The sequence below is a fragment of the Nilaparvata lugens genome, chromosome X (genome assembly GCF_014356525.2).
Source record: "Nilaparvata lugens isolate BPH chromosome X, ASM1435652v1, whole genome shotgun sequence".
Lineage (NCBI taxonomy): Eukaryota > Metazoa > Arthropoda > Insecta > Hemiptera > Delphacidae > Nilaparvata > Nilaparvata lugens.
Genome location: NC_052518.1, coordinates 34,886,202 through 34,898,383, shown reverse-complemented (window position 1 = coordinate 34,898,383; position 12,182 = coordinate 34,886,202). Strand labels below are relative to the sequence as shown.

The 12,182-nt window shown below is 33.5% G+C and overlaps 1 protein-coding gene across 1 annotated transcript in view; it reads left to right on the top strand.

The window, feature by feature from the left end:
- Positions 1–9,971, top strand: part of LOC111056830 (NADH dehydrogenase [ubiquinone] 1 alpha subcomplex subunit 7) — a 45,807-nt gene extending 35,836 nt beyond the window's left edge. Inside the window, exon 3 of the mRNA XM_022344240.2 lies at positions 9,821–9,971. Coding sequence (XP_022199932.1) covers positions 9,821–9,887 — 67 coding nt within the window. The 3' untranslated portion in view covers positions 9,888–9,971. The remainder of the gene's footprint in view (positions 1–9,820) is intronic.
- The last annotated feature ends 2,211 nt before the right edge of the window (positions 9,972–12,182 follow it).

The following is a 12,182-nucleotide window of genomic DNA, read 5'->3' as shown; positions in this document are numbered from 1 at the left end:
TGGAAAAAAAATTGGAACTTCTTCCGAATTTAAGTTCGTAAAAGGTGATTATGCAAAAGAAAGAAGAGAAAAGTGAATACAGATGAGAATTTTCAGTCCAAATCCATAGATTACTCCAGTAGAAGTAAGGGAAGAAGGAAAATAGAAAGAAAAAAATGGAAGAGAGAAAGAAGGAAGAAAGAAAGGAACAGAACAGAACTCTATTGAGATAGAGGAACAGAAATTTGAGTTATTATTTTTGTGTTTCCATGCCATCTACTGTTATTTTATATACTACTGTTTATTATTCTTCACTCATTAGCTTTAAAAATTATAGTTATTAAGAACTATTATCAATTCATTCTTGTAATAAAAATATCATTTCATGTTTTATTCTATTATAAAAACCACATTATCATCTATATTATAATTGAACGAGCTTTAGCGAGTTCTCAATTTCAACTCAGTGTAGGCCAAAGTTTTTGTCCGTCTTTTTCACTGTTTGTATGTTCTACAATAACTTCAGAAATAATTGATGAATCAGCTTCATATTTTGAACACGTATCCTTCGAACCTTTTCACAGGTCAAGTTCTTTGGACAACGAATTGACTCACTCCTTCGTCCTTTTTCAGGATACAAAAATAATACTGCTTGAAAGTGCAAAAGAAGAAAAAAATGTTTTGATTTATCATTAAGTCAGCTCAAGAATTCATTGCATGCAATTACGACAGTTTTCCATTCATCCATTCATAAAATCAGCTGAGGCTATTTAGCAGCTATCACACAAACAGTCCTTCATGACATATGATTCCAGCTGGATAATACACAACATAATTTACAACTTCCACTAATCAAAAAACTGATACGGGTTGAGATATCAATGTGCGGTTTGCGCCATTTATTTTCTCTTGGAACTCTGTATCGAAATCATGTATCACATGACCAACCACCTTCTCATTTAAAACAATGAATTTTAATTCATATGAGGGTCGAAGATGTTGAAGCGATAGAGTATTTTTAATTTCAAATAGTATCCTCAATGAAACCTACTGTCAAATTATTCTTGTAAGAAAAAGATTTAGCTGTCTCAATAATTCTAATAAACTCTGTACATTTAAAAGTTGCGGGTTTCAAAGATTACAATACATGGATTGGTCGCTACAGTATTCACAGTTTTACTATAATCCACGATAATAAACTTGGTATCCTAATGAATGTATTTGTGTTTTTGTTGAGATTATATTTGTGCTCCATATAACACAATATTTAATAGAGCTACAAGAAAGACCTTTACAAAAAATAAATTCATTTTAGGTTATAGGACAACAAATAATGCATTCGAACTGGTAAAAAAGAAATCAAATTTAAATGTACAGTAAGATAAGTTTAAAAAATCTGGAATCTATGAACTTAAATGTAGTGATTGCAACAAATTTTATATCGGACAGATGGGTAGAAATTTCCATATTAGGTTTCGAGAACATATCCAAGCACTAAAATCTAAAAATTATACACAAAAGTTGGCATTTGCCAAACACTTGATAGATTCAGGCCATAATTTTACAGATATAAATTCCAATATGAAAATACTAAATTATGGTAATAAAAGTGGAAAACTGAATGTTGAAGAAGAATTTCATATTTATGAAGAGGCAAAATTAAACAGAGATAAAATAATAAACCTAATCCAATCAGACACCAATAACCCCATTTCTGATAGAATCATGCAAATTTCAATTCAAAATTTACAGTCCTAGTTCATGAAATCATATGAATACACTAACATATGATCAAAAATAAGAATTTTCCAGCAGTATTTATTTATTTACTTCATATTACTTGAAAATGGCATCAATGTTGAAACATGTTGTGATAAATTAATTCAAGAAGGGTACTGAGATTTCTATTTTTATTTATATTTATATTACAAGTAGCCCTATACAGAAAAGAGATAATAGCTTGTTTTAGTCTAGAAAATACCTTTTCCAAGTTATCCAGATGTTCTTCAAATGTCTTTCTCATTACAATAATATCATCAAGATAGACTAAGCGTACTTCCCAAGACAGACAACAAAGCACCATATCCATTAATCTCTCAAATGTTGCTGGTGCATTAGTAAGACCAAATGGCATGACATTGAACTGCCATAAACCTTCCTCTGATGAAAATGTCTTCTCTTTATCATCAGGATGTAATGTCACCTTCCAATACCCGCTTTTCAGATCAAGTGTAGAAAACCACTTGGATCCGGAAAGTGTATCTAAACTGTAAAAAAAAAATCGAGGATTGGGTAACTATCTTTCTTTGTAACTTCATTCAATTTTCTGTAGTCCACATAGAATCTCATACTGCCATCTTTTTTTTAACCAAAACTACTGGTGAGATGATCAAGGACTGTGTGATTATTCAATACTATTCTGTTCCTTCATCTTTTGCAACAAATCACCTATTTCTAGTCTTTTTGCGAATGGTACTCCTCTAGGTCGTTCTTTTATTGGATGAGCATCTCCAGTATTAATTCTGTGATATGTGAGGTTGGTACAAATCATATCTTCATCTTCAAAAGCAAAAATGTCTATATTCTTTCTTAACATTTGTTGAGCTGACTGTCGATTTTCATCTGTCGTATATTGTTCTCCATTAGTCATTAATCGATTAATTCACTTTTCAACATCATTGGAACTTTTCTTCAATCTTTTCTCCAAGTACTTCAACATCATTACAATTTGCCACTGCCTTACCTTTCTCTATCACTTTCGGTTCTTCAGTAACATTTGCAATGAGAACGGGAATTGTTTCAGTTTTTCCAATAATTGAGTGGCCAGTCAACAACCCTTTATTATACATGCTCTGGTTAGGCTCAATTAGGTTTGTCTCATTTTCCAACATTCGTTCAGGTCTTGTCATGACCAGTACTTCTGAAAAAGGTGGTATAAGTTCCTCTTCTATTGGAAACCGTCTTATTTTGTTACAAACTTCCTGTTCTATTGTTTTGTTTTCCTGGTGATGATTTAAATGCAAATATTCATTATCAAATTTAATAAAATTCTTGGAGATATCAATTACACATTTATACTCTCTCATAAGATCTAGGCCTAAAATGAAATGATCCATTTTTGATGAAACGAAAAAGGTAGCTCTTATTCTCTTTCGACCAAGATTTAAGACAATGTCAGCTTTACCATGTACAGGGACTTTTTCTCCAGAAGCAGTTTGAAGTAAAATTTTTCTTTCTATCTGTTTAACTTTTGAACAATCAATTAAATCTGGACGTATGATTGATGATGTTGCTCCTGTTTCAATTGTTACCAAACACTCTTTCCCTTTAATTGTCCCATTCGTGTGTAAGCGGTTCCCATTTCTTTTAATCATAGTAACACTAACAAAACAATTGCTTCTGAGGTCTCATTGGTAGCAGCTGACATTCGCCTTCCAATGCCAGCTGAATTTAGTTTTCCTTCAGTTCATTGTTGTTCAGTGATTTTGCTACTGACTTATTCTTCATAGGTACAAATTTACAATATCTCTTCGAATGCCCTACTTTTCCACAGTTCCAACATCGATTTTTCCGTTTTTGTTGAGGACACCATATTTGTATAAATGTCTACTCTCTCCATACAGCCAACACTCTACATCGTTGTTAGTTTGTGTCACCTAATCCGTATTTAATACTCTACTCTGGTGAGTTGGTAGTACAGCATGTACAGCATACTCTTAGCAGTATCCAATGTCAGAGTTTGGGTGAGTGCAGACCGCATATTAAGATGGTTCCCGATCAACAGTGACCTCTTTATTTCGTTATCACGAATCCCATCTATGAATGTTTGCGTGGCTAAATGTTGTTGAATATCGACTGGTGCAGATACATAAACGATTTGAGCCACCTGCTCTACATCAGCTCCAAATTCTTGCAAACTCTCACCATTTCTTTGAGAACGATTTTACAGTTGACACCTGTATAGGTTCTGTAAGTGGCCATCCCATAGCGTTAACATAATGCTAACATTAATTTATCAAAACCTAATTTTCCACTTGATAAAGTTTTCAATAGATTAGCAGCTTGCCCTGTCAAGGCTAACGTCAAATGTACAGTTTTCTCTTTATTGGTCCAATTATTAAATGTAGCCGCTCCTTCGAATTGTATTTTGAAAATGTTCCAGGAAGAATGACCGTCGTAATTTGGTGGTTTTACTTTTTTCTCTATTGTATTGTTAGTAGCTGATGTTGGAAGGTTACTCTCATTTTTTATAATGCAAATTTCCTCATTATTGATGCCATTGAATATATGTCCATCAACATTAATCTCATTTACCAACCTACCTAATTTTGCATCGATTGTTGAAATTTGTTCATTTGTCTTATTAGACAAGACCTCGACTGTATTGTTAATTTTAGCAATTTATTCATTTGTATTATTAGACAAGACCTCAACTGTATTGTTTAGAAGATTCATATTTCCCCTTAAAACTTCCAATTCATTTTCAATTTGTTGCCTCTGTTCAATTGAATTGTTAGTCAAGGCTTCCATTCTATTGTTCACAGTATTCATATCTTTCCTTACTAAATCGATGCCTTCTACAATATCCTGTTGTAAGTTTTGTCCCATATTAGATATAGATTCAAGCATACCTTCTTTGAGCGAATTTACCAACTCGTTGAATGCTTTCATCTCCATTTTTGTTCTTGATCGCGTTTTCATGCAAAACTTTTTTTAGTGTAACAAACTTTCAGCACAAATTTTTAAGGATTCAATCCTACTTCCGTCACCAATGTTGTAAATGTGCTTTTGTAATTAACACTTTATTCTTTAAAAGTCTACAATATTGAACAAGATAAAAATAAAATACAACATCTTCTTTGAATATATCTCATAAAACTTCAACTAGTTATTTTCTTTTAAACAGTTCGTTGCTAAAACTGTCACCTTGGCAACTTGTTCACATGATTTAGTATTCATGTAGGGCTTGCCTACATGCCTACATCAATATTAACACAATATTGTGCTGGATGAAAGAAGGGGAAAATACCTAGCCAACTATGGTCTCCATGTAATAGGCAGGTAAGGTATAACTGAAAGAGAAGGGTGTGTGATAGGGACGTGAAAGGAGGTAGTTAGATAGGCAGGGCTGAGGGAAAAGAAGATAGGATGTGAAATAACAATACAGATAACGGTTACAATAATTTAAAGATTAAACAAATAATTGCTTTTTATCCAATTAATGATTTCCTGCTTAATTTTCTTTGTAATTATAGCATTGTTGAGATGATGATCCGGAATTTTATTGATTATTATAGTACTTGGATAAATAAGTTGCCGTCTAATTGTTTCAATATTAGTATTATACAGTATATCAAATACTTATTTGAAGTAGGTCTCAAGCGGTAATGTCTATTTAATGAGTTGTTGGTGCATGGAAAATTGGTTCTATTTTCTATTAAATATTTAATTACATTTTCAACATATAACTGTCTAACTGTCAAAACCTTGAATTCCTCGAATATAAGGTCAGACGGGAAAAATCTGGGTTTATTTAAAATATATTTAATTACTAATTTGTGCATTATGAGCAGTTCTTCCAAATGGGAATTATAACACCCTCCCCCCCCCTCATACTGCTACTCCGTATTGCATTATCGACTGTACTAGGCCTATAGCAAAATAAAGCATTTTAAGATGAGTTGATTTCAGAATTTTTCTAGCTGCATAAAATTTGTAAGAGAGGTATTTCATCCTTCTGCAAATGAATTTAACATGGATATCCCATTTTAGGTTTTCATCTATATAGATACCTATATATTTACAATTTTTAACTTCACTAATGATAGGACAAGTGCAGGAGTTGGGGTCAAGGTTGCAATTTGAATGGAGTTTCAAGTTTAATTCTCTCTCTGGCTGTCCTAATTTATTGAAAGAAATTGTGATATAGGGCTTTTTGTGAGTGTAAATTTTCGGCTCTAAATTTATTGTCTAAATTCAATATTTTCTAAATTTGGCTTTAGAGTGGTTTTGTGGTTTGTTTCGGTTTTGTATATGTTTGGACTTTTTAACATCAAAATGAACTTTATTCCGAAGTGAAAAGTGTAAATTTAAAGTATTGTGCTCACTATAAACTTAGTGTCCGGTTTCCCATTAGGGAACTTTGGACTATATACGGTGAGGTGGAACTACCCTTGGGTCTCCCTACCATTCAAAGCCATACGCTTATGATAATAATAATAAGCAAAGGATATTATAGTTGGGTTTTCAAGTTTCAAATTCAATAGATCATTTACATAAATTATGAAAAGTAATGGCGATGAAACAGTGCCCTGAGGGAGGCCATAAGGAGTGAGTTCGGTGGTATTAGTTTCATTATTTACAAATAGGGATTGGGTTCTATCAGACAAATAGCTCTCAATAAGGTCAAGGAAGACTCCCTAAGACCATATATTTGGAGTTTATCAAAAAGATAATCATGAGAGATGGTATCAAAAACTTTTTTATATCTAATAAACAGCAATGGTTTTAGATTAGAATTATGGTTCTGGGAGATGGTATTATTAGTAAATTTAATTAAAGCATCATTAACATAAATAATAACATATTTAATATGTATTTTTACATATTTGAAAGCCATATTGACTTTTATTTATCATATTATGCTTGTTCAAGAACATCACAAGTCTTTTCTTGATTTTTTTTCCAAAAAAATTGCTAAATTACTGATAAGACTAATAATTGGTCTATAGTTACTTGGGTCTGAGGGATCACCTTGTTTGAAAAGCTGTTGTATTTTAGGTTTTTTGAAATGTTTAGACTTTCCTAAACATTTATGAGCCTTCCTGAGCCTTGCTCAACACATTTATTAAAAATAATAGTTAGTGGTTTAGAAATTATGTGGGTTATTTATATTTAAGGATTGAATTACAATATTATCAATGTCTGAGCTTGAATTAATTTTTAGTTCCTTAATTGTAGATTCAACCTCATTAGAGTTTGTGGGCTTTAGCAAGAAATATTTAAAAACAGGAGTTATATCATTGTTAATGAAGCTTGTGAGATTATTCTCAAACTGAATTAAGTTCATTAATTTATTCCCATTTAGTTCTGTTGATGTATAAATATGATTTTTTTCTTTTACATTCAGTCTACCGCTTTTATTTTCATGAATTAATGAACTTAGAATTTGTTAAAACACAATTTCTCAACTACCCCGCGACGAATCTGCTACTACCGTGTGATTTGTGGTTTGATTCCGTTCCACACAAAATACTTTTGCAAAGATTATGTAATTGTGGAGTTAGGGACATAGCGAACGAACTGATGGTGAGTTATCTAACGGATCGCTCTCAATATTTGACAATTGATGATAAAATCAGTTTCAAAAATATTTTTTTATTTGTTCTTCCCTAAGGCACAATTCACAATAAGGCACAATACCTTTCACCATCACAATACCTTGCTTTTTTGATTTCTGTTATCGACCTTTTGGAACTGAAAATACCAAACTGCAGAGTAATTTCATTTGCTGATGACTCTTGTTTTTAGCTCTCATTTATTTATTTTTTATTAACTATTTAGGTATAATGATGGATGATCATATAAAATAGGATACTCATATAGAATATATGTGCAAACGGCTTAAATATATAATTTATAAGTTTTATAAACTAAATCAAATAGCTGAACTGGTAATAATGAAAAAAAAAATTATGCTTATGCTCACTCACTTTTTACTCAATATTGAATCGAGATATGAGAGGCTGCTTTTGATATCCATATGAACGATTTATCCACATTATAGAAACATCTTATCACAGCTGCATTATACAGACCCAGATTGTATCCTAGTAGATTTCTTTTTTTTAAGAATTCCAAGTGCTTACAGTGAGGCAAACATATGTTAAAGGGATCATATCATTCTTAAAAAAAAAAAATAGTGATACATTCAACTTAAGGAATAATGCCCCCTGTGGGTTGGGGGAGCTTTGAGTCGAACATCGTACTCAAGAATGTGTTGAAAACCAGAATTCACCCACAGTATCCTTGCTTGTCGTAGGAGGCGACTAAAAGTGATCCCAAGGCAACTCCAGAAGTTTCCTTGCCTTCAAACCCACAGGATCTGCCCCATTAGGGCAGTTTCGGAGGGGCAAAAAGAAAAACCCCAGAGACCAGAGATGAGTGAAACTCCAGGCACAATTGTGGGTCAAGAGGCTGAGTCAAGGGTGGCCGGACGCCGGGCGCCCTACAGGCAGTTTGGCATCCCCTCTCTCAGCGGAAGGACCTACAAAAAGGCCAGGAGTGGAACTCACGTAGGTCACGAGTTTGTGGGTGGAGAGACCAAACCTCACTACAGCTCAAAGAAGGGCGGCCATTTAGGCAAAACTTCTTGGGAGAGGTGATGCTTTTGACCCTGCAAAGTTTCGGAGGGGCTAAAAGAAAAAACTCAAGAGACCAGAGATTGGTGAAACTCGAGGCACAAATGTGGGTCAAGAGGCTGAGTCAAGGGTGGCCGGGCGCCCTAGAGGCAACTTGGCACCCCTTCCTCAGTGGAAGGACCTTCAAAGAAGGCCAGGAGTGGAACTCACGTAGGTCACGAGGACTAATCAGTCTGAAGAGACTGCCAAGCATATCACTGGATTGCGACAAGCAACCAGGTGATGAATAGGATGTTAGTATAGGGAAAAACTCCTGATTGTTGTAAAGGACACAGGTATTGGTTTGCCTAACTAACATAACGTGGGAACACAATAAGCTTCGGTTGATGTGTGAGGCTCTTTGAACCTTTGGATCCTTGAATCCGTTCCTTCAAAAACAATAAACAATAAGGAATAATCCATATAATTTGCGTCCCTCAAATCCATTACAATTTGATATTGACTTTAACAGTTTAATTGTAAGTAGACTTCAGTTTCAATTTCAGTGTTACTTGTTTATAAATTGAGTCTGCTGAACTCATTATTAATAAAATTACAAAATCCAGCTTCCTATTTTTCAGTCTCAATTTTTAATTTGTTACTTTGTCTTATCATTTGTAAAGATTGGGATGTAACTTAGTTTTCAGTAATTTTATTTATTTTAGTTGTTTATAATAAGCTTTATTTTTCTTTCTTCTGACATGTTTATCATACCTAGTTGTTCGAGCTCACTGCTGGTGCACATGTTGTTCTTTGCCGGTAGTGTCATATTGTTATTGAGAATATTTATTTCATTAATTTGTATATAATTGCATGGATAATGAATGAATTTGAATTGGGACAATTTACTATTAGATCCTGAAGATATATTTTTTGTGAATATATTTTATATGTGAGATATTATAATTATATGATCAATTATTGATCATTATTAACAAGAATCAACTATTGATGTAATATTAGATATACCGAAATAACTTGAAACACAGCTATCTACTATAGAAGGCAGTTGGAATGGGAGCAATGCGTTTCTATCAATTCCACTGATGAAGTTAATCTTACTATAATTATGTTGATGTGCGAAATGGGGCGTGTGCATTAGGTCTTATCTTACACTTTTGATTTTCAGCATAGAACTATAAAACACTTATCCTAGAAGGTTGATAATACCATTTATTTGTAGTTTTCGCAGACCGTTGCAGAGCGCAGATTACACCTGCTCATTTATATCACATCACCTTGACACAAAAACTTTTTATTATTTATTATATCCATGAAAACAGAAACTTTACAGTATCATCTACATTTCCAGGTAGATGAATACTACCTCAGATAATAAGTTATCTAAATACTAAATTGCGTTTGATAGAATTGTGTTGTATTATGTTCATCCCAATTTATTTAAGGTATTCTTATTAATTTTCTAATATTGTTCGTTTCAGTCAAGGCAAACCAGCTGTGGCTCGCACTCCCGGAAAAGCGTACCCATGGGATACTCCAATGCTATAAAATTTCTAGTCGTTTCCAGCTATTCATACCAGCGTAGATTACAATGCAGAAAACAGTTTGTTAAATTAAAGTGAATTCCATTGCTTTCTTGGTTTTATTTCAAATTAAAATCCTTACAACCTATTGTACTGCAGTTTCAAACTCCACTCTTCCAACAGCCATCACATACTTTGTAGAAAGCTTTGTTCACGTGTTGAGTGTCAAGGTATGCTGGAGATGGATAATAGATTTTAATCGAAAAAGTAAGTATATTTAGTATGAGAGAGTGCAGTAAATGGGCTACTGTCAATAAATTGTAAAAATGTACACCTGAAAAGGCCATATCTGGAAAAGCACTCCTATAGAGTGAACATAAAGCACTCTTAGGCTGCACATGGGATGAGGCATGCAAGCATGCATCCCATGACCTTGCCAAAATTAGAAATTGGTTTGATCATTACTCTCTCACAGTTAATATTGAAAAAACCAAACATCTTCCATCTATTGGTCAACAAGATATTGACTGTGATCGCTGTGTTAAGGATGCACACTTGTGACGATCCTCAGTCGGAGGTCTTCAGCTGTGGCATAATTGAACGGGTTGCTCTTTATAAATATTTAGGAGTCATCGTGGATAGTAAATTAAGCTTGGTTCCCTCATGTACAGGGGCTGAAGATCCGTTTGAGAAAATTAATGTATGCCTTCTGACAGTTGGGCCAATTGCTTACTGTGGATCGCTGCAGGACAGTGTACTTTGCATATGTGCAGTATGGCATTCTGGCGTGGGGAGGTGCATCATTGGCGGTTTGGAGCCTCTGTCGGTCGCCCACAGGTTGATAATTAAAACCATATTACAAAAAAACAGCGTTTTCCTACCAATCTACTATTCAATATATTTCCAGTGATGAATGTTAGGCAGGTTTTCATAAAAATTTTAGTAATTTACAATTTCAATAATGACACTTTTTGAGAGAGATTCAACACATTGGCCTTTCTCTGTGTATTTAAATAGGGGCTAAAATAGGTTACACTAAAAGAGGATTTTCTTATTTTTTTCATCAAATTTCAGTTATGATACATGATTTTGAACTGCCTTGACAAGCTGAAAATAATGAGCTGTAGTACGAGGAGATCTGATCATTCTGTCAAAAGTTATAAGTGTTTAAAGTTTTGATCCTTGACATATCATTATGACTTATGACGTAGCCCCCCACTAGGAAATACTGAAATTAAACTGATATTATTTCAGCCAAAATGTGTATTTTTGTTAGGAAGGTCTTGAAAAGAAAAATTTGTATTTTGGCTGTAGGACATGATTTTCTATTTTTGGGTGTATTCTCCCTCCCCCCACTACTAAATTCGAAAATTCCTAAGGAATCCTGTTCATAATGAATTGTTCTTTCACGTGATGTGTGGTTTTTTTATCTATAATGGTAAAATATCCAAGTTGTATAGGGTAGAAGTGGTAGGTTTGCATAATTTTGAAAACCCCTTAAAAAATACCCCTTTTTTGAAAATTCTTAGCTCCGGAACCAAAAATGGTAGAATTCTGTGCAACCACTCTATTGGAAATTTTATTTTCTTCAATTTTGTTGAGAATGATTTTTCTTGAGAAACTCAAGTTTTACGAGATAAAATGGGAAAATTGAAAAAAGTCCGAAATTTTGGGGGCGAAGCCGCCCTCTGGCATGTCAGCAAATTCCATATTCGAATTCAGCGCCCCAAAGTACATGAAGAACTCGAAAAAACTCTTTTTGGGCTGTTTCCTGAAAAACGACCATTTGACTGGACTATTTGTTTTTTTTTTACCAAATACATCTTGCAAAAAGCGATTCTGGCTGTTCTGGTGTGATGAAAATAATAATTATTAATAAATTATAAAAATTGGTATTATTACAAGCCAGATTACCTAATTTTCTTCCAATGGATCTATATTTTCTTTCTCTTTAAATTGATTTTCTATATAATAATTAATACTAAAAATATATTAAATATAATCTATTTTTCTTTCATTTACCGTATGTATCTTATACTTATAGCCCAATATATTTTATTGTTCCTAACAATCTTTCTGTTCCTAACTGAACTGTGATAGAAACTCTCGCTTATGTCTTTTCCTCCGTCCAATTGGGTGGGTATAAACTGTTCGACTGGTGAGCTGGTCGACAGTCAAAAATGTAAACAAAATAAACTTGAGTGGAACGATAGGATCGTTCCACGTTTCCACTCTGTAAAAGCTTTACCACAGTGGCTTTACACTTCACGGTTTAAAGGTTATGTTACTGTTTATTGCTTACATGCTTAATCAAAGGTAA